Genomic DNA, 25,794 nt, shown 5'->3' with positions numbered 1-25,794 from the left:
ATTTAAGAAGGGTGATCAGGGCGATCCTAAAAACTACCACCTGATCGCCCTCCTGGACTCCCTGGAGAAATTGTTCACCTTGGTTCTCTTGCGAGATCTAAACGCATGGGCTGTAGAAACTGGCATATTAGACCCCAGACAGTCTGGATTTGTAAAGGGTGTGGGGACCTCCCTAAACTTGTTTATTCTTAACATCTTCAAACAGAGGGTGGTGGAATCAAAGACCTGCATCTATATGGACTTCATTGACCTGGAACAGGCCTTTGATGGGGTGAATAGGCAGCGCCCATGGACTAAGCTGAGAAAGTGGAACTGCCCCCAAGATCTGATGGAGGCTATTAAATCTCTCTATAGTGGCACCTCCATCTGAGTAGGACTGTCAGCTGTAGGTTACCTATCCAGGCAAATACCTACTCATTGTGGATTAGAACAAGACTGCCCACTAGCCCCTATACTCTTCAGTCTCTATATGTCAGATCTTGGGACATCGCAGAGGGAAATTCGAGCATTCCTGCCAAAGATTAATGCCTCTGAGGTTCCTTGGATCCTGTACACCAACAACATAGTCTTTGTGGATCAAACCCCTATTGGTCTCCAGAGAAGGATTGACTCATTAAATGGCTTCCTTGAAATGATTGGTATGAAAATAAATGCGGGGAAGTCAAAGGTGATGGTCCTGTCGTCGGCACGCAGGAAACTGAGAAAAACCTTTGCATGGAGAGTAGACAATCAACCCTTGGAGGTGGTGGAGTCGATGGCCTATCTAGGGATAGTGATCAATAAAAACATGGACGAGAAAGGTCAGTTTAGAGCTCTAAGAGACAAATTGAAAAAGCTTGCAACACAAGACACGGTATTAAATAGGAGATATGGCAATTACCCTTTTCTTCCACTTATCACCTTCTATAAACAGAAGGTGGTCCAAATTTTGACCTATGGTGCTGAAACTCTATCTAGACTCTCATGAAAGTGTGGGGATACTGGAAGGTTATTTCTGTCGGAATACCCTAAAACTGCCCAATTCACTCCCAGTTGCGGACTTTCGTTATGAGCTGCGACTTCAATCGCTGACATCGATAGTACAATGGAAAATAATATCAATGTACAGGAAATGTGTGGCGAAGGATGGTGCAGCACCCTTTGCGATTCTAAGGACCCTTGAAAAGGAGTAAGACCATGATTTGAGAAAATGGAAATGGAAAGTAGAAGCGCTCCGAGCAAAGCATAATATTGAAAGGGAGACACTTGATACAAATCCAACTAAAGTGAAGGATAAACTGGAAAGGCTAGATTGGATTGAAACTGAGGAGACTAGGGGTAAAATGAAATTATGTACTAACCTGAGGAAGGAGGGTAAAGGTTTAAACCTTTTATTTTTTTTATTTAGTGATTTAACCAACAAATTAGTTTTTCTCCACAAAACAATTCATATAAGTAGCAGAATTAACAAAACTCAAAAGACAAGAAAAAAAAAGACAGCATCATTTTGCAATCCATCGATTTTCCAAATTCTAGAAACCCTACAATTAAATGAAAAGTTATGCTTATAAATATGACAATAATAAATAAAGTAGACTTTGCATCTTTAAAATAAAAAATAAAGGGAAGAGACAAAGAAGGAGGGAACACGAGAAAAAATAAACTCATTAACAGAATTTCAGTGGCATAAACCCAGACTGTTGCAATACATTTATCACATTAATTTTTGAGGAAGTTTCCACTCCTGCTGACATTCTGTCCCAAAACATTTCCGAAGATAGCCAATCTATCGAAATTGTCAAAGGACTCAAATACTTCTCTCTTAGGGTCCTTCATAAAACCTTAACAAATGCTCAATTGTTTGAGTTTTAGGATCTTTACAGGCTGGGCAAAGATTCCTAGAGTCCTCCTGGCGTCCCCATCTAGACAGAACGGCACCCGTATGGATCTGATCTAACCTCATTCTGAGGAAGTTCTGACACGCTCTTTTATCGAGGAATTTTAGGAGGTATCTAGGAAGAAAACCCTGTTTTTTTTATCACACTTCGAGAGTGATACTGCTATTGTAGAGGATCTCATTTGATCAATTGTGTTGATCCAATCCATTGACATTAGAGCTTTTTTCGACTTCATTGGGTTTGCTAGCAATGTGACTTCATCGCTGCCGCACTGCCTGAGGGACTCCAGTATTGACCTTCTCAGGTCCTTTAATACCCCAAGGGGTCCTTTTATGGAGATGTTTCAGGAGGTCCTCATATAATGAATGTCTCAGGGGGCTGACAATCAACCTATACAGGGAGATCAGCTTCCAATCTAGCTGAGACTTTAGTGACCTAAGGCCTAGTTTCAAATCTCAATCTTGCCGTTGGGGTTCCATGGGGCAAACTTAAGGCCTTCTTCCAAATTTTCCCTTCTATGGATTGCCAGTCAAATGACCAAGCGATGGGTCTTGCTTCTATCCCATATAGGAGAATAGGTGCAATCTTTGCTGTGTAGAATCTCACCGAAGGGAGCAATGAAAACTTGCAAAATTGACTAATCACTCTCTGGAGTTGCGATGTTAATTGATTAGTTCTAGCGATCAATTCGGCCCAGACCAGATTTCTCCTAGGACTAGCATAAAGCGTATAACCTAGGTAGACGATCTCTTCCACTACTTGGATGGAATCACCCCCTATTCTCCAATGGAATTTCTTGGAACATATTTTCTTTCCCCCGAATATCACTATTTTTGATTTGTCCGGGTTGATCTTTAGGTCATTATCCTCCATGTACACCTCAAGAGCAGACAGGAGTCGCTGTAGTCTTACTGCTGTTGTATCCATGAATACAATATCATCTGCGTACATGAGCCATTTTATGGTTCTAACACCGATTTATACACCACCCAGACCTTCCATGTCAATTCCATTTGCAAAGTCGGCAAGGTAAACGTTTAAGAGAAAGGGGGCTATCATACATCCCTGTCTCACCCCTCTCTTGATTGATATCTTCTCGGAGAGGTGGCCCTCATTACTCAGCCTTACCCTTACAGTATTATTTTCATGAAGAGCCATTAAAATATTTATCAATGAAATCGGTGCCCCCCTTAGAGCCAGTTTGTGCCACAGACGTTCTCTGTTGACCAGGTCGAAAGCACTGGACAAATCAATTAAGGCACAATATAACCCTGGTGATGTCATTTTAGGCTTGTTATGTGTCAATGTGGCCAATATTATACCGTTAAGGGAGGTGACCTGACCCCTTCCGAAACCCGGTTTGTTGTTTGGAAAGTATCCCATTTGCTATGGCCCATTTGTCTAATTCTCTTAAAATGATGCTGGCAAATATCTTGCTTTCGACATCTAATATAGTTATGGGTCTATAGGTAATAGGATTTTTCCGGTCTCCCTTCTTATAAATGGGGATAATTATGGCTGACTTCCATGATGGTGGGATAATGTTTTCTTCTATAATACCCTTGAATAGTATACACAGGATGCGAGCCCACAATATTCGATTTCCTTTAAACACTTGATAAGTCAGACCAGTCGGCCCCGCGGCCTAGACGCTGAAGATTTGTTTATTAACTCTATAATAATGTCCTCTCTGATAGTCAGTTCCCATGGGGCGCTGGCAATGTTAAATGTTGAGTCCCACGTTGGCCGCAGATATTTACTTCCAAACTTCCAAGGTAATCTACCCAGATATCCTCCGCCACACCGTTTGCCTGTGCCGCGGATTGGTCCTTCCCTTGTTCATTTAACAAAGCCCAAAAATGTCTTGTCTTATTTCTTGTTAATTCTCTAAGCATAGATGCCCCATCATTTTGTAGACGGCTCGAATTTCTGATGTTTGGACCAATTCTTATATGCACCTTTTATGTAGTTTCTCCCCAGGTATCTTCAGAAATGTTCATCAGCACATTACAGGAATCTCCTGTTAAGATGTTGCTTAAGCATCTTGCCGACTAGAGACGTACAACTGTCAAGAGGCCAAGTGGATCTTGCAAATTCGCATTGTAGATATTGTGAAGAACCGGGGTAAGTTGAAACACTTTTCCATTTAGTAACCACTTGCAGGGCATTCCTAGACTTGAAGACGACTCTCTTAGAGGAAAGTGTAATGGGAACTCATACTTTGGGGGCTGAAGAATGGTGGGATTGGGTTCTTTTGGGAGAAAGGACTAGTCTAGTACTTGCTGTGATGAAATTTGGAGAAAAGATTATGAATGGAAAAGAATAATGGAAAGTGTTGTGGAGAATAGAGGGGAAGCATTAACTTCCCTCTGCTCTTCTTCCTTTTTCTTAAGATGATAATGGGCCTCATTACGACCCTGGTGGTACGGTATGGATGGCACCGGCACCGCCATACCGTACCGCCTTATTCCAAGTTTCCCTGACCTGGCGGGCTGTGCGACCCCACGAGGGAAACACATGGATGCACCGGTACCGTTATAAACGGTGCCGGTGCATCCATGCTCCTCATCCCCACTCTGACCTATGAGGCAGAGTGGGGATGAGGAGGCCAGCATTACCGCCACCCACGAATGGGCAATTACCAGCCCATTCAACTCGTAATGGGCCGATAAGTGCCCATTCGCGGGTGGCGGTGCCGGATGCGAGTTCGGCGGTAGCCGTGCCTGTAAAGCAGGCATGGCTACCTCCGAACTCGTAATGAGGCCCAATGTGATTTTGTTTAGTATGAAGATGTTGGAGGTATTCGAAAGGGAAAATATTGATTGACTAGAGGAACTGTGGAGGATATTAAATGATGACTGAATGGGGATTTGATGTTGATGGAAAAAGGTTTTAATTTTGTGAAAACAAAAATAAATCAAAAATAAATGTGTAATTAAAAAAAGAAAATGCATGATATGAGGAGGAGGCTAGCCTTACTTTCCTTATATATTCTTTCTGACCTTGGAGAGAACGCTGCAGAGAACACATAATTTAGAGCGAACACAGCTGCAACCTGGCTGGCGGTGAACGAGAACTGCTTGAGGCGAGAGGTTCCTCCCCGAGCTTGTTCACGGTACCCACATTTAGACTTGTAGTTGAAGACAGTCACTATGTAATATTTCCAAAATCTTCCCCTGGTGTCTACATGATAGAAGATCCAAGCACTTGGCGCGTAACAAAAACATTTTGGGTGAAAAATCCAGCAATTATACACTGCAAAGTCTCCCACACTGTTTTCAGTCTTTCCCTAGCAAACTAGCTCATCAATAGAAATAACTGCATGTATGCTAGGGAGAATTCTCAAAAATGTGCAAATTCTCTTCACCTTAGAGAGCCCCAGCAACTTTGCTGGATTTTGAGGACTTGATATGTTTACCTGGAAAGAGTGTGAGCCTTTTTTTCCCACTCATGTATTTTGATGTGTGTTTTACTCTTGTGTTCTTTGATTATGGAGTTTTAGGATAACTCCATAGGCATCTTTTCATGTGTGTGCTACACAGCACCCGCAGTGCAGTGACACAGGGATGTCTTTTTAGACTTCCCGAAGGTTTAAATACCTTCTCTGGGATCAACTACTGTTTCCCAGAGAATGTAAGGTTAAATTGACTTTACTAGTCTTTTTAAATTCCTACACCCAGCACGCACTATCTTCCTATAGAGTGCTGGAGGGGTTACCTAGTATTGCCTGTGTCTAGAAACCATGTAGCAGTCAAATGCTACCATTTTCTATCGAAATGGCTGGTGGCAGTGGTTTTAGAACGAACTACCATGATTTTTCTCAACCGTGAACACCGGTAGCTACAAATCGCAGGAGCCATGTTTTTCAAGATGGCACCTTAAGCCCCTTTGTTTAAACAGGACCCGGTCTTCTTTTTTCGCCATTTCTTTTTGGAAAGGTCCTTCTAGTGTTTGTCTCTGCGCGCCAAACCAGGTTTGCTTCCTTTGTTTCTATGCCTTTGGCAGGCTTCAGGACTGAAGTCCGCCTCTGGAGTCTGAGTGTCTGGGGTGGGCAGGAAGTGAGGGAGGTGCCCGAAACTCCCTGTGCTTAGTCTCCTAGGAGACCCAAATGCACTATCAAGGACAGCCACCCTGCTGGGTGAGTGACAGCTAGGCTGGAATGAATGGGAGAAAACTGTTTAAAAGGCGAGTCCCCTGGACTGGAAAGCAGAGTCGACCACTGGAACGAAAGAACTGAAGATGAGCTGGAAGAGGACGGCTGCTGCAACTCCTGGACCATTGGTTTGCCTGGTGAAGCCCTGCTGCAGGTCCGAATTGCCAAGTTCATCTCGACAGAGAAGCCTCTTCAAGGACGACTTCTTCCTTTCAGTTGGTGGGACCAATTAACTCGTAAGCTTTACCTGGATACCATTCTCGGAGCTGGTAAGGATTAACAAGAGGCAAAGACACCAGCTTGTGTGCTTGATGACAACTACTCGAACCAAAGTGACTCAATTTTTCAGCGTTTTCAGATCACGTGCAGTGCAGGAGTCCCCCGAAGTCCTCCCTCTTGTCCCCACGACTGAGGCTCAGGAACAGTGAGATCTGCAGGAACTGCCAGGAACCAACGTCCTCTGCTGCATCTTTTTCTTCATACTAAGGTACTGTGCCAACCCGATTGAGAGAACGCCACTCTCGCAGTGAATGTTTGTGGAACTTTCCCAACTTGCAGGCCTAATCAGCTTGTGACCCAACATATGATTCTTTTTCGTACAAACTACTTCTGAGAACTTTGGCAAAAACTTTACCGTTTACTTCAAGAATTGCTCTTTCCTATCCATGACACTAGTCCATTGACTTTGGCCTAGGCATATTGAGCTGAATCGAGTCCTCTAGTGAAGTATAACTATTTGCACTGCCTAAGAAAGTATTTGTGATCTATTCTGCTAACGTGTCTTTTTTCTCCCTTTGAAAGTAACTGAAATGCCATTTTGCTCCTATTTCAGTGGGGCCCAATTTGTTCAGAAACGTATTGGTTTGATATTGAAGTGTGTTTGTGTATAATGTTAAGTTTCCTGCTTCCAGTGAATGTTTTCTAAATGATTGTGTAATAAATTAATAAGTGTTTTACCAAGAAACCTTGAGTGTAAGTGTCTACTTGAACCACTGTGATTGTAAGACCTCTGTGTAACCTCTTGTACTGCTCACATTCCCTCTAGAGATGAGCCTGGCTGCTCAGCTCGCTACCACAAAACTGTGTAGTACAGACTTATACCAAAGGTTGGTTTTGCTTACACATGTAGTCCTAATTGTATGTGGTGGTCCCAGAGGGTACTGCATGCAATTCTGCCTAACAATGTACAACACATTTCTCCCCCCTGCGCTTGATAGAATGCACAATAAAGAAATCAAACTCTGTCTTTAGATGAGAAAAGATTACACAGGCTGGTTGACCCTTATAGTACTGAAATGTCTGATCCCATAAAGCCAGTTTCTCAATAAGGCACATGGCAGTAAGCAGGCAGGAAGCCACTGCATAGTTTCCACTCACTACACCTCCCACCACAGCCCTTTCTCCGGGTCCTGGCTCTATGGCGCTTGCTCGCTCGCTCTCTATCTCTTTCTCTCTCTCTCCGCTGACTATCTTGCCACATGCTATAATGACACACCTACAGGACCTTCCCTTAGCACCCTCTTCATTTCTCATGCCTCCTCTGCACCTCCTCCAGACTTCACTAAGCTCCCGTTCCTCTCTACCTGTGCCCAATTTCCCCTTATTAGTGTTAGGGTTCAGCCATCTACATGCTAACACCTTACACCTATCTGTATTTTATTGTTTTATATAGCGCCTTAATCCAAGGCAGTTAACAACAAGAAACATAAAACATGGAACAGTGGAATCAAAACAGTATACATTAATCAAACCATAAATTTCGGCATTTAAAACAATTTGCAAGTAGTAGAGGAGGGGAGTAGGGGAGGAAAGAGAAGGAGAGAGAGAGTAATGAGTGAAGCAAGCAACAAAAGAGAGATCATCACAGGAGAGACCTGGAAAAGATTAAGATAAGGAGAACAGTGAGAGGGTATTAGAAGCAGGGAGGGGATGAGAGAGGGGGAAGGTATCAGGGAGGGGAGGGAAGAAGTTGTTCTTTGAATGAGAAGCGGAAGGCGGAATAGGTGGGAGATGAGCGGATAGAGAGAGGTAGGGAGTTCCAGTGTAAGGGGGCAAGGAGCTGAAAGGAGCAGAAACGAGAAGAGGCACATGGTGGTGGGGGAACAGAAAGTAAGAAGAGATCAGCAGAATGAAGGAAGCGAGAGGGTATAGAATGAGAGGAGAGAAGAGAGGTAAGGAGGGGCAAGGTCATGAAGAGATTTAAAGGCAAGACAAAGGAAGTGAAATTTAAGTTGGGAGTGGAAAGGAAGCCATCCTAGGTAAGAAAGTGAGTTGGAGATAGTCATGGGGAGAGAGTAAACAAAGAGTATGTATGGCAGAGTGATAAAGGGATTTGAGGGGGTAAGATGGGAAGCGGGAAGAGAGAAGAACAATAGAAAAGGAGAGAAAAGATGAGAGAGGAGATTAGAAGTTTGGTAGCATGGAAGGTGAGAGAGGGGCAGATTTTACAGATGTTGAAGAGATGATCGTGACATGCCCGAGAAGTGAGGGAGATCTGATGAGAGAAGGAGAGGGAAGAGTCAAAGTAAATACCTAGATTATGAGCATGGTTGGAAATTGGAAGATTAGAAGGGGGAAAATGGATAGAAGGAGGGGGAGATGCAGAGGGTAGGGAGTTAGAAGGAAAGAACAAGACTTCAGTGTTGAGAGAGATGGCGAGATGACATCCAGTCTTTAATGGCAGTAAGACAGTAAGAGGTTGAGATGTAAGTCAGAGGTGAAGGAGGAAAAGGAGAGGAACAGCTGGGTGTCATCGGCGTAGAAATGGTGAGAAATCCCGAAGGAGGAGATGATAGGGGCAAGGAGTGAGGTGTAAAGAGAGAATAAGAAGGGTCAGAGGACAGAGCCTTGGGGGATGCCGTATTCAAGAGGGAAGGTAGTAGAGGTTCGTCCTGCCCAAGAGACAGCGAAAGAGCGGTGGGAGAGGTAAGAGGAGAGACAGTTAAGAACAGAGCCTTTGAATCCAAGAGAGGAAAGAGTATTGAGAAGTAAGGGGTGATCGACAGTGTCGAAGGCAGCAGAGAGGTCAAGGAGGATGAGGATTGAGGAATGCTTAGAATAGCGAGCGGTAAAGAGGGAGTTAAGGACATAGGTAAGAGCGGACTCAATGGAGTCTTTAGGGCGGAATCCAGATTGAGAGGGGGGAAGGAGAGAGTGGGTAGTGACAAAAGTTGAGAGCTGAGAATAAGCTAATAATTAGTAGAATTTAGAGAGAAAAGGTAGAAGTGAGATCGGATGAAAGTTGGAGGCGAGAGGAGGATTAGCAGAAGGCTTTTTTAGTGTAGGGAATAGTGGCATGCTTGAAGGCAGAAGGGAAGGTGGCCGTGGATAAACAAGCGTTGAAGAAGGAGGTTAGGTAGCGAATGAGAGGGGGGTCAATCTTGGGAATAAGAAGGGTTGGAATGGGGTCAGAAAGGGCGGCAGTAGGATGGGATTTAGTTAGGAGGAGAGAGATATCAGAGGGAGTGATAGAAAATTTAGACATGTGAGCTGAGGGGGGGTGTAAGGAGAGGAAAGGAGGGGAAAAAGGAGTACAGACGATTTGTTGGCGAAGAGAAATATTTCTTTTCAGAGAAGAAGTTCGCAAAGTTGGAAGGAGAAAGAGGAGAAGTAGAAGAGGGGTCAGGAGAGGGAGGGGGAGAAGAGATGAGAGAGGGTTTGAAAGATACGAGGATGAGAGGCTTGGGAGTAAAGGAGGTTAGAAAAGTATGCACATTTGCCAGAGTTAAGGCAGGAGTCATATAAGGAGTGATAAGAAAAGTAGGAGGTTTGGTTAGGAAGAGTGGAGGGTTTTAGCCAGCAACGCTCAAAGCGATGAAGGAGACGACGCATGGACAAGAGGTGAGGAGAGAGCCAGGGTTGGGAAGGTTTACGAGAAGGGCGGAAAGAGGAGAGGGGGTAGAGTTGGTCGAGACTAGATGAGATAGAGGAGGATAGAGAGGATAAGGCAAGGTCAGCTGGGATGAAGGAGAAATCGGAGAGGGGATGAAGAGAAGAAGAGCAGGTATCAAGGAAGAATGAAGGGCAAAAGTTCCAGAGGTCGCGTCGAGTAAAAGATGTGGAGGAGGGTAAAGGAGAGGAAGGTGGAGTGCTGGGGGTAAGGGAGAAAGAGAGCAGAGCATGATCAGATAGATAGCTGGGTAAGGAGGAGACAGGAGAGGAAAAGTAGGAGGAAATAAAGATGAGATCAAGTGTGGAGCCAGAGGAGTGAGTCGGAGAAGAGGGAAGCAGAGAAAGAAGGTAAGAGTCAAGGGTCGAGAGAAGAGGGGAGGGTTGAGGGGAAGTAGGAAGGTGGAGGTTGAAATCACCATGTACAGTGAGGGGAGAAGGGGAGGGGGAGATGAGAGAGAGGAGGTGGTCAAGGTCATCATAAAAAGAGGAGAGGGGGGCAGGAGGTCTGTAGATGATTAGGAAGGAGATGGGATGAGGATGAGTAAAAGATTTGTGTAAGTATTCAAATGAAGAGAAAGTAGGAAGGGACAGTGAAGATGTAGATGAAAGGTATTTAGGATGGAAGAGGATGCCCACTCCACCGCCACGACCAGTGGGACGAGAGATGTGAGAAAAAGATGAGGAATGGGTAGTGAGAGAGGCAGGGACAGTTGAGTTGTGAGGTGAGATCCAAGTTTCAGTTAAACAGAGAAAGTGAAGATTGAGATGAAAGAACATGTCCAGGACGGCTGCGGTCTTATTTCAGAGGGATCTGACATTCCAAGAGCAATATTAATTAAGTTGGAAGGTTGGATTGGGGGGTAGATGAAGTTAAGACGATGAGGAAGGGGAGCAATGGAAGAGGGTGAACGGGGAGGGGGTTGAGCAAGGGGATGGACATAAGGAGAGGAGGGGGCAGCAATGAGAAGGTAAGAAGAGAGGTTGAAAAGAAGGGAGGAATCTAGCGATGCGCATTACAGGGAGCTGAGATATTGCGAAGGGTAAGAGAATGGAGAGGGAAGAGGTCTGTAGGTTGAGGTGGAGATGGTTGGAGGAGGACCAGTAAAGAGGCAGGGGTGAGAAAAGAGGGATTTAGGAGGCAGTAGGTGGGGGTAGAGCAGGAGAGTTTGTGAGGGGCAGAGGGAGGGTCAAGCAGGAGATAGTAGACTATAGTATAATGGGGTCAGGTGATGGTTGGTGACCAGTAAGAGTGAAGAGAAGGGATGGGAGGGGGAAGAAGGCAGAGAGGGAGAGCGAGTTGGTAATGGGAAGGTAGCAAGTGGATTGCTAAATGGTTGAAATAAGGCTAAGTGGTGGTAGGATCCAAACAAAGAATCAGGATCAGAGTCCAGGTGACAGCAGGAGACAGGCAGAGGCGAACTGAAGGGCCGGGGCACTGAAAAAGAGTCAGCCAGAGGAGGGGTGAAAAGCCGTTGGAAGTAAAGTCAATGGTGGTGAGTCCAGAAGGAAGGCGGTTGCAGGCAGTGGAGGACTGAGGGCTGGAGCACTGAAGAAACTCAGCCGGAGGAGGGGTAGTAGTCGTTGGCAATAAGGCCGGTGGAGCTGAGGCCAGAGCAGCCACGGTACCTTTGGTGTTGTGGGGTGAGGTGCAGGAATCCAGGAGCAGCCCGCAGCAGAGGAGTACTGGAGAGTAGGAGTACGAAGGAAGTCAGCCGCGGCACCCCTAAGGTGTGGGAGAAGATGCAGGAGTCCAGGAGGGAGCCACCCACAGGCAGAGGAAGACTGAAGGGCCGGAGCAACAAAGAAGGTGGCCGCTGCACCCATGACATTGCAGGAGGAGGAGCAGTAGTCCAGGAGGGAGCCACCTGCAGGGAGAGGAGGACTGAAGGGCAGCAACCAATAGGCAGCCGCGGCGCCTTGATGGTGTGGGAGGAGGTGCAGGAGTCCAGGAGCGAGCTGCCTGAAGGCAGAGGAGGAGTGAAGGGCAGGGGCAACAAAGAAGGCAACTGCAGCACCTTTGACAGTGTAGAAGGAGGTGCAGGAGACCAGGAGGGAGCCACCTGAAGGCAGAGGAGGGCTGAAGGGCAGCAACAAGAAGGCGGCTGCAGAACCTGGTTGGTGTGGGAGGAGGTGCAGGAGTCCAGGAGTGAGCCGCCTGAAGGCAGAGGAGGACCGAAGGGCAGCAACAAAAAAGGCAGCCCCAGCACCCCGGACGGTGTAGGAGGAGGTGCAGGAGTCCAGGAGAAAGCTGCCTGCAGGCAGAGGAGGACCGAAGGGCATAAACAACAAGGCGGCCATGGTCCCTTGATGGTGTGGAAGGAGGTTTAGGAGTCCAGGAGGGAGCAGAGGAGGATTGAAGGGCAGGAGCAGCAGGAAGGCAGCTACAGTACTCCTGATGGTGTAGGAGGAGGTGCAGAAGTCCAGGAGAAGCCACCTGTAGGTAGAGGAGGACCGAGGGCTGCAACAAGAAGGCGGCCACGCCACCCCAATGATGTGGGAGGAGGTGCGGGAGTCCAGGAGGAGCCACCTGCAAGCAGAGGAGTGCCGAAGGGCCCGGAGCCTCAAAGAGATCAGCTAGGGGTGGGGCTGCAGTCGTTGGGAGCAAAGCCAATGGAGCAGAATGAGGAGGTGATAGAGAGGCAGCAGCGATGCACGTAGAGCGACCAGTCCCGCAGATCCAGTCAGGACCAGGGCCGGGAGGCCAGTCAGATGCCGCCGAGTCCGCTGCAGAGAAGGGGGGGGGTACAGCAAAGGTGCTCTGGAACCAACAGTGCAGGATCCGGACGAGGAGGCAAGAGAGAGGTAGCAGAGCAGCACAGAGAAGCGACCAGTCCAGGAGCAAGGCGGACCAGGAGAAAGCAGAAGAGAGGCAGCAATGGAGTCCGGAGACGCTACCACCGCAGGTGCAGGCGGATACCAGGAGGGAGGCAGCAGGCAGGAGACCAGCAGAGGAGCCTTGCAGTGGCAGCAGAGGCCCAGTGCGCACGCCAAGGGACGGGAGCAGGAACGCACAAGGAGGAGAAGCAGCCGCTAGAAGCACTGAGGGTCCAAAATCCAGCAAAGTCCGGTCCAGAGGCACCCAAAGGTAAGAGGACGGGCACGGAGATGTGGATAATAGCAAATTGTAAATAAAAAACAACTTTAGGAGCTTGATTCAGCCTGAGTTTGGGGCGACGTCGACTCAGGTAGGCGAACTTCTGCGCCCCTTGGTAGAGTTGCGAGCCAGACATGCTTTTTCTCCCACCATTTCCTCTCTTGCACGGTCACCCTCCTTTTCTCCTCACACACTCTTCCTCTTTCTTCACCCACCTACTCTCCTTTTTGCTATCAGCCTCCTCCTCTCTCAAACTCTGTATGTCCACCTCTTCTCCTTCCCTTTCTTCTCACTCTGCTCTTTTCTCCAACTCCTTGTGTTCCACCTTTGCTCCTATTCTCTTCTCCCTCTCCTCTTTCTCTCCCCAACTCCCAGTCTCCATTTTTAGTTGTCGGTTTTCACAATGAACCCTAGCACCTTCTTACAAAAGCTCTGCATTATATAGGGCCTGGACTCCCCCCACACCCCCTTTTTCACCCCCCATGCCTTCCCTGGCATAACAGGCTTCAAGTGTGGTGTTTCGTAAACATTTAAATGTTATTGGTTAACTGAGCTTTTAATGAGAACTGTTGTACCTTAAGTCCTGCCTGCCAGAGCCGTCTTTATGGGAGGGCAAACGGGGCACGTGCCCCGGGCCCCCATCCCGGGTTCCTTGGAGGGGGCCCCCACGTGTTAATATGTTGGTTGGTTGGACTGGCTGGGCTGGGCACGTGAAATGATGTGCTGCTGAGAGAGGGCTCCACTCCGAGGACTTTCTTAAAGTTCAACAACATAATTGAGCAAGTATAAGTCTCTGATATTTCTGCTGCTCTGTGCTCTGCCAGTGCCCTCCCCCACCCCAGCATTTCAATTACAGATTCTACAGCCACGTGATCACTCTCGTGCCAGTGTGTCTGGCTGAAACAAATTTGTTGACCAGAAAAAACAATTGTGATTGATGAGCCTCGTGTTGTCCTGGCTCTGCCTCTGCCCCAACCAATGATGAATCAGAAGCCTGTTGCCATGCATGTAGCAGCTTCCTGAGCCAATGGCATTTAGTTACATTCTAACTTGTGAGTGTGTATTCTTCAAGACTCTTCTGCAGTGCAACAGTCCAGCTCGGCACAAGGCCCCATGTGCTGCTCTTTGTTCTCGATGAAGCCTCCCAAGGTTTCAATCATCCCTGCCTAGCCTAGCCTAACCTAACCGGCTACCCTGTCCCCCACCCACTCCCTGTCTCCCTGAGGAGAAGTCCTCAACCCGGAGCTCTGCTGCCAGGTAAGTAGCAATGTGTGTTTACGAAGGTGTAAATCATGTTAATTCTTAATTTTGAGGGCGCCCCATAGCAGGGCCAGGGCACAGACAGCACAGTCGGTGTACTGTACACACTGGCCGTAGACGCTGCCCTGGGTGCCTGGCACGGGGCAGTCTATGCATGCAGGGAAATCTGTAGGCTAGATGCAGAGAAGGAATGAAGAAAGTGTGGCTGGATGACGATGGTGGAACAGGGGTAAAAAGAGTGGAGAGAGGCAGTGACAAATCAAGGAAGCGAGTTGCCTGGGTGGGAAGTGATTACAGATGACAGAGACAGACGAGGGAGACGGAAAGAGTACTGAGGACCACAGTAAAAAGAGAAAGGAGATTTTGACAGAGAATAGAGGGGATGAGAGAAATTGGTAAGGAAGAGGAACGAGAGTGGGGGTAAGAGACTGGAAATCGGAGAGCGATCTAGGAGGGACTTGCGGTTAACAGGTGTTTGAAGCTCTGCATATTATATATAGTGTGCTCATGTCAGATGGGGAAGGTGAAAGTGCAGACATCTCCGAGATGAGGCAGGTGAAAGTGGTGACCTATCTAAGATGCTGTGGGCTTGAGTGGGAGATATATCTGAGGTGGTGCAGGTGAGAGCCACCATCTCTGAAATAGCAAGTGAAATGGGGGACATCTCACGAGCAAGAGAAAGGGGTGACGCAGCAGGCGAAAGCCACCATCTCCGAGATGGTGGGAAAGTGTAAGGGGTGGCATCTCTTGACCAGCTGAAAGCAGTGACATCTGAGGTGGGGCAGTTGAAATTGGTGACTTTAATTAACTGTGTCATTCTTCACTTTGGGGCTGGGGGTTGGCTGGCTCTTCTTGACTATGTATTAAATATTCTGAAACGCACGTTGTAATTGTGACCTCCATTTTACATACAGGGTGCACGTTTCCCAGAACGATTTCAAAACACGCTGATGGTTCCTCGTATAGGCTTGGAGGGCAGAAACGGTCTATAATTTGCACTGTTGCTGTCGTTTATTTGTCTCTTTGATTCCTCGGCTCTGCTGTTTCAGGGTTGTCAGCTGCTTCCCTAGCCCACTCCTGCCCACCTGTGGGCCACAGCCAACCCTGCCAGGGCTGCCTCGGACCCTCCACACTTCTGGTGTGAAGTGAGTGTGCTTGTTTCTCCTCCAGTCTTTTGCATTTATGCAAGGTGTGTATTTCAGCAGCTCACTTTGGTTTGCAGGCCATGACGAATCTACCATTTACTCTCTGAAGCGCGCACTACTCCAAGGTGACTCGTTTATGCTATTTCACTCCATGTTCCGGCGCTGTACTTGCTATTTTCTGAGGGCTCTGTTTATGTGCATGCCATCACCAAGGTGCTGATTTGTGGGCGTGTTCATACTTTATTCTGTTTCTAGGGACTACATTCGCAGCCTCAGGGCCTGATTTACAAAAGTGTTTTCAATGGCAATCTCATTAAAGCACTCTTTGCAAATCGTTCCCTGTGTTCGGTTGCTTTTTGCCAGTCCTGTGTTTGACTAAGTGTCTAGATGCTACACTTAGAGGAGTAGCTGTTGAATTGGACTCGAGATATTTAATCCCTTCATTTTTCACATTCGGAGGCGGCATGGGCTTCAGTGGGGGGTGACATGGGTTTGGAGGGGGTGGCAGTAGGACATGGGTTTCGGAGGGGGGCCTCAAGGCTGTCTGTACCCCGGGTCCCTGAAACTGTTAAGATGGCCCTGCTGCCTGCTATTATCTAGCTTCCACTGTGGGAGCCTATAAAGGTTCCCGCCGCCACCATGGGCATCTAGGCGCTAGATACAGACATAGGGAATAAGGTATCTCAGTTCGCCTAGTCTTAATTAGTTAAACAAGTGTGTCTTTAGGTGTTTTCAGACGGTGTGATAGGATGGTTCAGATCGCAGGTGCAGGGATAATTTGTTCCAAAGGTTAGCTGCCACGACTGGGAAGGTTGAGCCCCCGGCTTTTCTGCATCTGAATCTTGGCCTGACCAGAAAGTGGCTCTCAGCGGATCTCAGGGGCCTGGGTCACACGTGGGGAGAGATTGTCTGAACAAGGTAGGTAGGTGCATTGTTTGTCAGACATCTGTGAACAATAGAAAGGATTTTCAAGTTAATCCTTTCTTTGACAGGAAGCCAGTGGACAGATTTTCTTGCCTCAGTGATATGCTATGATATACTTGCTTATGTCCAGTGCTGCATGGAGGGCATTGTTTTGTGTGACCTGGAGCCTGTTTACATTTTTCTCAGAGGGGCCACAGAGCAAAGCGTTTCAATAGTCTAGTTTGAGTCAGTAGTGAGTAGAAAGGAATGGATTACTGGTCCGTATCAATTTGGTGGTGTAGGCTGCAAAGGAAGTGATGTGACTTATTTGCAGTGTCATGTTGAGTGTGGCGTCAAGGTGAACACCCAGGGTTTTCACTGTCGGGAGATGAGGATTTTGTGGCAGTTGATGTCAAAGGACTCGAAGGCTGTTTCGAGGTTAGACAGGCGGGTTGGTGACCCAACTATGAGGAGCTCAATCTTCAAACATAGATGGTGTTGGGCCATCCCAAGTTTCATCATTTTCGTAGAATATGTTTACTTTCACTGAGTTCTGATCGTAATTGCCAGACAGGGGAATAAGAATCTGGGTATCATCTGCATAGTTCGTAAAGGTGATGCCCAGTGAATCAAGGCGTTCAAATAGGGGTTTAGTATAAATGTTGTAGAGAGGGGGGAGACACAGGAGCCTTGAGGTACATCACAGGAGATGGGAGTGGGGGTTGCGGCCACCTCGTCTGCAAATACTCTCAGGATTCTGTTGTCAATGAAGGCGGCGATCCAGCTGGCCGCTTCAGGTTCTTTCACCAGTGTGCCTGGCCAAATGTCACCCTTCCAACGGGAAGGCTTGAGTCTTTTGATAATGGTGGCTGGGTCAGTCTCTGGGATAGGTTTGAACTTGAAGTGTTCAGTTAGGGGAATCATGTGGAGTGACAAACTCATTAACTTGACCGTTGCTTTAGGCTTCATTTTGTCCTGTAGTTGTGTGACTTTGTTGATGAGGGCTTCTTGGATTTTGCTGCACCAAGTGATTTCTTTCTTCATGATCGAAGGGTGGTAATAGGGGATACTAATTCACAAAGTATAGTGAATAGTTCTTGGGAATTTGAGGCTGCCTCTGTGATCCTTTTGCTGGAGCCTAATGCTTAGTCTTTTGGGTATACTTGTTGTATTCTCCGGATGCATCTTTGAAGCGTAGTTTGTTGAGGGTAGTTGGGGATTCCTGCCAGGCAGCTTCTGCTGCTCGTTATTTTGCACAAAGTATTTCCATTTTAGCAGTGAACCGGGTATTTCTATGCCTAGGGTTCTTTGAATTCCGGGGCATGGACGGGGCTAGGTTCTCGATGGCATTAGCTAGCATGCCGTTGTAATGTTCAACTAGCAAATTAGTGTTTAGGTTGGTCAGTGTGTAGGGGTTGAGCTGCAGGAGCAGGCGTTACTTAATCAGGTTACGGAAGCTTTGTATTAAGGTGGTGGGGGGGCAGAGATGTGGGCCTTCTGATACAGCTATTGGGAATGGGAATGGTGAAGGCAATTCGGTCCATGGGCAGTAGGAGTTAGAATAGTTATGTTACAGTTGTGGTCTAAGATTCAATCCAATGTACAGCCATGTACATGGATGGGGTCGATGATACGTTGAGTGCAGCCGAGGGGAGCTGTAGTTTTGGAGAGGGCTGCTGCATGTGTGTCTAGGGGGTCATTGTATCCTAGATTGAAGTCACCTAGGATGATGAGCTGGGTAGATGGTTTAAGGTTAGTGGATTCACCTCAAACTTACTCCTTCCCATAACAACTGCATTAATTTCATTGCCATCTATAGACCACCATCTCTTATCTCTGACTTTAATGACGACCTTTTCCATATCCTAAACAACCTTAAAGGCAAGAATACCGGCATAGTACTCCTTGGTGATCTAAACAGATAGCGGGGCAACCCTTCCGACAAAGAGGCTATTGGCCTAGAAAAAAATCTCTCTAACATCAGCTACTCGATTGTTAATAATGGCCCCACCATCAAATCTAACCACCAACTTGATTGGATCGTTACAAACAATGTTGACCTCACAGTAACAAATACACAGCCCTGTATTTGGAGCGATCACTATAAAATCGAAGCCTACCTTGACAATCTGCCCAAAATAATCCAGAGCAGAAACTTCAAGAAAATTACGCCAGACATCCTCTCGCAGGGGATAACATACATTATGGATAAAACCACAGATGACGACCCCTGTGATCTTAACATAACTACTTATAACAATCACTTTCAAGAGCTTCTGGACAAGAAGGCCCCACTCAAAAACAAACAAGCTCGCCCCAACTCTAACCACCAAAATTGGTACACTAGCGAACTAGACACCCTTAAAACAGCCAAAAAGAAACTTGAAAGAAAGTGGCTCAAAACCCCTACAGAATCCAATAAAGATAAATGGAAGAAATCCGACACTTTGTATAAAACTAAAATAACCGAAACAAAGAAAAACTATTATAATGAGCAAATTACCGGTGCATCCAACTCCACGGGAAAACTGTTCCAAATATTAAAAACCTTTGAGAAGCCACCCACTCTCACCCCACCTTTCTTGCCAACCATGACAGATTGTGAAAAAGTTCAAACCGCCTTTTCACAAAAGATTCTAAAAGCTAGAGACACCATCCTAAATTGCAAAGTCATAGATACTCCTCTTACCCATAACAAGGCTGACCCTGAAGTTAAAGTACCCACATTTCAGTTCACACCAATCTCACCAGAAATCATGCTGAATACCCTTTCTAATATGAATTGTACCTCATGCCCCGAAAACATATTACTCCCCAAATTCATCCTAGATAACGCAGGACTTTTTTCACCCTTTCTATCTCGTATGGCAAACTCGTCATTTAGAGACCAGAATGTTCCCACCAGCATAAAAACAGTTACAGTTACACCATTGGTGAAAAAGCCGGGTCTGGACCAGCAAAATCCGGCCAATCTTCGACCTATTACAAATTGTAATTTTTTGTTGAAGATTCTCGATAAAATAGCTACGCACCAGCTCCAAGAGTATGTGGACAAGCACGACTTATTACACCCCCAGCAATCTGGATTCAGAAGTGCACATAGGACTGAATCAGCACTACTGACCTTCAATCCAAAATGCTGAGTATCCTAGACAAAGGAAAGGCCGGCCTGCTCATCCTCCTGGACCTCTCGGCAGTGTTCGATTTATTAGATCATGGGAAACTCCGAGAGGCCCTAGGAAAAGCAGGAAACTGCTCTGATGAAGCCATTGAATGGATATCCTCCTTTTTGGAGGACAGCAACTCCAAAATCACCTGGGGCGGACATTCCACTAGTTCTAACTCCGTGGATTGCGGCGTCCCACAGGGAGCCAGCTTCTCCCCTCTCCTTTTCAATTCATACATTCGTTGTCTCTGCGCCCTCCTCTCACAGCTGGGGATTTATTTCACTAATTTCGCAGACGACACACAATTGATCATATAACTTTGTGGAGACCATGCTACAGACAATAGCATACTGTCAGCCATCTATAACACCATAGAGAGTTGGATGAAGGCTCACTGGATGTGCCTGAATGGTTCAAAAACAGAACTCATCACATTTGGATCCACAAAAGCCCTATCTAATCTAGGCCCTGCCTATTCTACATTTAACATTAAAGACTCCAACATCATAGTCACAAACAAAGTTAAAACACTCGGCATGTACCTGCAATCCTCTCTGGGATCGGAGGCACAGGTCTCATACCTTAAAAGAAACTGCCAGTACTATCAGAGACTACTATGGCGTATTAGGCCATTCCTCAACGCCAAAAATAGCGCCACCATCGCTAGAGCCACCATCCTGTCCCGACTCGATTATGGAAATGCATTGATGCTTGGGTCTAGCAACAACTGCATTAAACAATGCCAAATTATTCAAAACAACGCTGTCAGATCCATCACTAGGAAACCCAAGCGTGACCATATTACCCAAGACAGAATAGGCCTTCGTTGGCTCGCCATAGAGGAGCGCATTAAATTCAAATCCTTGAAGTTGGTCCATCGCTGCTTACACTGCTCGGCTCCATCATACCCCAAAAAGGAATTTAACTGGTACGAACCTAGCCAATGTTTAAGATCAGCTAAACAAGGGCTACTCAAATCCAGCCATACCAGAGTAAAAGCCACCGGACTTGGGAGGGCCTTTCCCACCAAGGCAATTGCTCTCTGGAATGAGCTTCTGGCTAATCTTAGGCTGGAAAGTAATTATCTTTCCTTTAGAAAGCAGCTGAAAACATTACTCTTTCGGTAATCTGTTACAAACTCAGCTTCGGACTCATGTTGAGTCCTTCTCTTCTCTGTTTTACGTAGTCCCGTGATCTCTTCACCCTTCGTGTTTCTGTCACACCCTGATGCCTGCGAGCGGCGGCGCGTTATAAATATATAAATAAAATAAAATATGAATTGGGTGAAGTCCTCTTCAAAGGATGCTTGGGGCCAGGTGCTCAGTAGATTAGGTAAATGGCAATGGATGAGTTGGGTGAGCAGGCTAGTTTGGTGGAGATGAGTTCACAATGTGGGATAGGGGAGGTTGCTTTGGCACATAGAGAGACTGCGTTTTTATAGATGAAACTGACTCCTCCACCTTTGCTGGTCGTGTGTCCACTCATAGAACAGCATATCCAAGTGGTATTGCAATGGATATGGCGGGTCCTGCCAAAAGGTTTAGTCAAGTTTCAGTGATGGCTTGGATGTCAGTGTTGTTCGTTGTGAGGAGGTCATGAATATCCAGAGCGTGGGCAACAATAGATTTGGCATTGATCAATAAGCAAGAGAATGAGGAGGTAGGTGGTGGGCTAAGGGTGATGGGAACAGGGTTGGCAGTTGTTCCTTGCGTGGAGCATGATGGTGTGCAGGGTTGAGGAGGGCAGGGGCAATGGTAGAATAGCTAAGAAAGTTGTTTCTGTGTTGGGTGTTACAAGGGTAGGCTGTGGTTGTGTTGGCTGGTGAGCAGGTGCAGGCTGCGACGCTCGGTCTATGCTAGTATGTGTCGTTTTTGCTGTAGCTTGCTGGGTAGTGCTATGTGGTTTGATGCTTGGTTTGAGGTAGATGGAGGAGACTGCCAATGGTGTAGGGGTGGAGAGATCACTCTGTTGGTTTGGTGTGATGCAAGGTTGACTGGTGAGGGGCACTGTATTGCATTCTGTATGTGGCTGGAGGGATGGGCTAGTGGTGCTGGAGCAGAGGTGGGGCATGGTGCAACCATAGTTAGGGGGAGAGTAGTGATGTGAGCTTGACCATTGCGGGTAGGAAGTAGGTAGCGGGCACAGTGTAGCAGTAGGTGCTAACGGTAAGGGATGGCTTGCGCACTGGGTGGTAAGGCTTCAGGAGAGGAAAGGTGCACTGGATGACCCATGGAGGGTATCAGTGGTTGCCCATGGTGGGTGTTGTGTTGACAATTTCTTTCGTTCTGGAGGCTTAGTAAGGTATATGGGGTGAGCTCCTGGTGCAGAGCTAGGCATTGTGCTAGCGAAGAGCCAGTGCTTTCCGATGGGGTTTGGGGGGTTGTAGCATCAATGGAGTTTAGAGGAGTTCATGCCATACCTCGTTGCCAAAATGCTCAACAGTGTTTTTTTTTCTTTTACAGAGATCGCCAAGATGGGCGAGAACAAAGAAGAGAAACCAAGCACCAAGATCAACTGCTTACTAGATGTGCCAGCAGTGCAAACACAGCCAAGTCAAACACTGAGCTCCCCGACAAGAGGGGATAGAGAGCCACCAAAGAGAGCTGTGCCCCTACATGACGTTCAGGAAACAAAGCAAGGCTGCCCAGCAGCAAAGGTGGACACTGCATGCACAAGCTGGCCCCTTAGACCACCAAAGACTGTTGAGACAGACCCGGCTCACCCTTAAAGAACTTACCTTACTGGTGAAATTCCGAAACACCAACTTGAACATTGCCTGTATGGGGCTGCCATTACCTTAGTTGTTCGACAAGCCCATCTGGATAAAGTGAGCAGGGCGTTGCCCATATTTAATGTCTTTTTAAAAATGCAACATCTTCAGGACAGGGCTTAGTCTCCTTTTAAAGACTTCCCCTTGCACATACACCTTCCAAAAGGGGCCGATTACTCAGGATTGGCTTGCGAAGCTGGCCAATCAGGACTGAGGGAGGGAAAATGTTAAGAAGGGACAGGACACAGGAGGTGTCAGTTATTCGGGTTGAGGTCAGAATCAGAGGTGAACTAAGAGAACAGCAGGAGGAAAGGAGGAGTGGCAGAGTGTGGTGCCATTTATTGGCGAGAGGTGAGGTATTGGTTATTGAGTGCAGGGCTACTGTAGGGTGAGTGTGCATGTTTGTGTGGCAGGTGAATAGAAGTTAGTGTAAAGAGTAAATGTGAATTGAACTACGCCACGAAAAATATGGCAAATTTTCGTACCAACCGATCATTGCATTCTATAGGAGTAAAGTTATCCCTATCCTGACATATAGAAGTGAAACACTGATTAATCTGTCGGACAAGATATGGGCAATTTTGGAAGCAACGTTTTGGCGGAAAATAATGAGGCTGCCCAAATCGTTCCCGATAACCCATATCCGAGCAGAAATTGCAGTGCAAGCACTGGCATCAGTGGTACTTTGGAAAAAATTTGATCTGTATCGGAAAATAACTGGGGAACAAACTATCCCGGCATTAGAAATTTTCAAAGCAAAGCATAATGCAATAAACGGTAGGGCCCTGTCTAAATGGAAACAACAAATACTAAGAGCATTGGGAAATGAAGACATAACAGAAGAAATGCTACAAATGAGGCCTCAACATGCCAAGAAACGATTAATGTACCAAGATTGGATAAGAACTAATGAATGTATAATTCGATACAAAGAAAATATAGCAAGTAAAGCAGAAATTAGACCGATCAACGTCCTCCCACCGTACCTGGTGATATTTCCGGACAAAGAAATAAGAATGTTTTTTTTGAAATTCCGGCTTAATTTACTACCCACTAGAGAAAGACTTGTAAGAACTAAACAGCTAGTGAATAAAGAAATTTTTTGTCGGATATGCAAAAATCAGGACGAGACAGAAAGTCTGTATCACCTTATGATGACATGCCCCGCCCTCAGTAAAGAAAGAACTATATGCAGATCTTATTTTGAGTCAATACAAAAGACGTTGAGTGCTGATCAAAGATGGGCCTGGATATTGTCAGGGGCGGAGAAACGAATGACTTACATAATCTTTCATTTCTGGAAGAAGATCATTGATAGAATTGAAAACGTGAATTGGCTAAAATGAAGTTTTAAAACATAACTGTGATAAGATAAAATGAAAAGTTTAAATTTAAACTGAAACATTTTTAATAAAAAAAAAAGAATTGAATAGTACTGGGTGAAATGAGGATGTTTGTGTAGTGGAGTGGGAGGAGGAGAGTAGTGCTAGTGTGCTAGTAGTATGAGGAGAGTAGTAGTAGTGAGGGAGATTAGCAGCAAGAGTGAAGTAGTGGGAGTAAAGTAGTGGGAGGAGCGCAATGGTAGTAGTGGGAGACGTAGTAGTCATGTGGGAGGAATACTAGTTGTGAGAGAACAGCAGTAGCGTGATGGGAGTAGTAGGAGAAGAGGAGTAGCAGAGTGGGAGGAGGAGAAGAAGAGTTAACAACAAAGGGTCGAGGCAGGAGGAAGGCAGAGGGAAGCATCAGAGACACAGAAGGTTGGTGGAAATAGTCAGATAATTTCCTGTGTTTTTGTTTAAGGTTTTGAAATAGTTTGTAAAATGTTATAGTAATATTTCATGTTACAAATTATTGTTATAATGTATTATTTAATTGAAATATATGAATGTTGTAATTTTGTTTTTATGTAGTTGTGTAAAACTTTAATTGTTTATATTCATGAAATTATATATAATTTGTGTAACAACCTCCAGCTCGCTCCTTACAGCCAACCCTTGTTAATAAAAACCTTCGAAAGAGCCAAATTAAAAATACAAAATTTTAAATTTGAAAAATTCGAATTTGATTTCATTTATGTATAATAGCTTTTTGAAAAATACTAATTAAAGGTTCTCGAAGTTCAATATGAATACTTGTATGTATATTACGAAGTATGTAAAAGCAGATTTACATGTTATTAATATTATAATATATATTGTGAAGTTTTCTTTTCTTGTATTGATGATGGTATTTTAAAAATGTTTTAATTTGTAAAAACAATTTTTATGTTAGTATCTTTTCTATAGCATTAAGCAAAATTTAAAGTTATAATGTGTGTTGTATGGATTTGTAATGTTTATGGATTTGTTTAAATTAGTATAAAGTGTATTTGTGTGTCTTGTATTTGATATTTAAACTTATATATATATAAATTACAAACTACATTAACATTTTATAAATGAACATTATTTTATTTATTTATTAAAAGTAATATATCAAAAAGGTACATAGTTTGGATTTACATTTTTATTAAAATATATATCATTGACCACACCCACATGGAAGCTGTGGGAATAACATCACCGCCGCTGAAGGAAAGGGAGGCCCTTGAAGGGCCCTAACAGCTGCCCAGTAAGGTAAGCCTTCTAAGGCTACACCTTCGAGGAGAAATAGAAATCTGTCATCAATCTGACCAACGCAATGGCAAGTTGACTTTTATTTGTTTAATTCAGCATTTTGCATTACTGGATACACGGCTCGCAGAAATGAGCTTTACCTTGTGCATCTCAACACATTTATACTGCTGGCACATCTGCCCCAATGGAGAAGTATCCATTTAAAAATGGCCACCCGGTCTTAACGCACTGGTGTGGTTCTAGAACTTCCCTGTTGCAGCTCTCATCACCGTCGCCACTATTTCCCTTGCCCAACAAAACCTGCCCAATAGGGGGCAGCAAGGCTGACGGCGGCCCCCACAAAGGCCCACACTCGGGCGTGATATTCCTGCATCGTATCATCGACGACGCCCAAACCGCCTGTGACTGTTCCTTGTTCCCTTCCCACATCCCTTCCCACGTGCTTCCCATGGTCAACCATGCCATCCTGCTCAACCGTCTCTGTGATAACCTGGGTATCACCGATCAGGCCCTGGCTTGGCTGACCTCTTTCCTCTCTGATTGACCCTCCCAGGTCCAGCTTGGGTCCTTCCTCTCCTCTATCTCTATCTCTACCTTTGGTGTTCCCCAGGGGCCTAACCTCTCGCCCTGGCTGTTCAACCAATACCTGGCACTTCATGCCCATCGCGTTGCCGATCTCTGACCCAATCTTCAGTGCTATGTGGATGACACTCAACTAATTTTCAAGCTTCCTTCCGCCACCTCTTTTCCTTCTCTCATCTCTGATTTTCTGTCTGCTATCCAGGAGTGCTGTGCCGCCAATGATCTCTGCCTTAATGCCAGTAAGTCCGAGATTCTTCTCATCGGTACACCCGCTCCCTCCATTCCTGTCACTCTATGGTCAGCCTCTCTTGGCCCTCTTCCTGCTCCTACCTGTGAG

The 25,794-nt window shown here is 46.0% G+C and overlaps 1 protein-coding gene across 4 annotated transcripts in view; it reads left to right on the top strand.

Moving 5' to 3' along the window:
- MAP2K5 (mitogen-activated protein kinase kinase 5) overlaps positions 1-24,403 on the top strand; it is a 1,998,137-nt gene extending 1,973,734 nt beyond the window's left edge. Inside the window, exons 22-23 of one of the 4 annotated variants that reach the window (XM_069625127.1) lie at positions 3,847-4,001; positions 21,953-24,403. In XM_069625127.1, the coding sequence (XP_069481228.1) occupies positions 3,847-4,001; positions 21,953-22,076 (279 nt within the window). In that variant the 3' untranslated portion in view covers positions 22,077-24,403. Of the gene's footprint in view, positions 1-3,846; positions 4,002-21,952 lie in introns of those variants that run through there. The other 3 variants (XM_069625125.1, XM_069625124.1, XM_069625129.1) reach the window with 3 other exon arrangements.
- The last annotated feature ends 1,391 nt before the right edge of the window (positions 24,404-25,794 follow it).

This window comes from Ambystoma mexicanum, chromosome 11 (assembly GCF_040938575.1).
Source record: "Ambystoma mexicanum isolate Mex_15411 chromosome 11, UKY_AmexF1_1, whole genome shotgun sequence".
NCBI classification, from domain to species: domain Eukaryota; kingdom Metazoa; phylum Chordata; class Amphibia; order Caudata; family Ambystomatidae; genus Ambystoma; species Ambystoma mexicanum.
The sequence above is the reverse complement of the archived record's forward strand: the minus strand, read 5'-3'. Positions and strand labels throughout refer to the sequence as shown.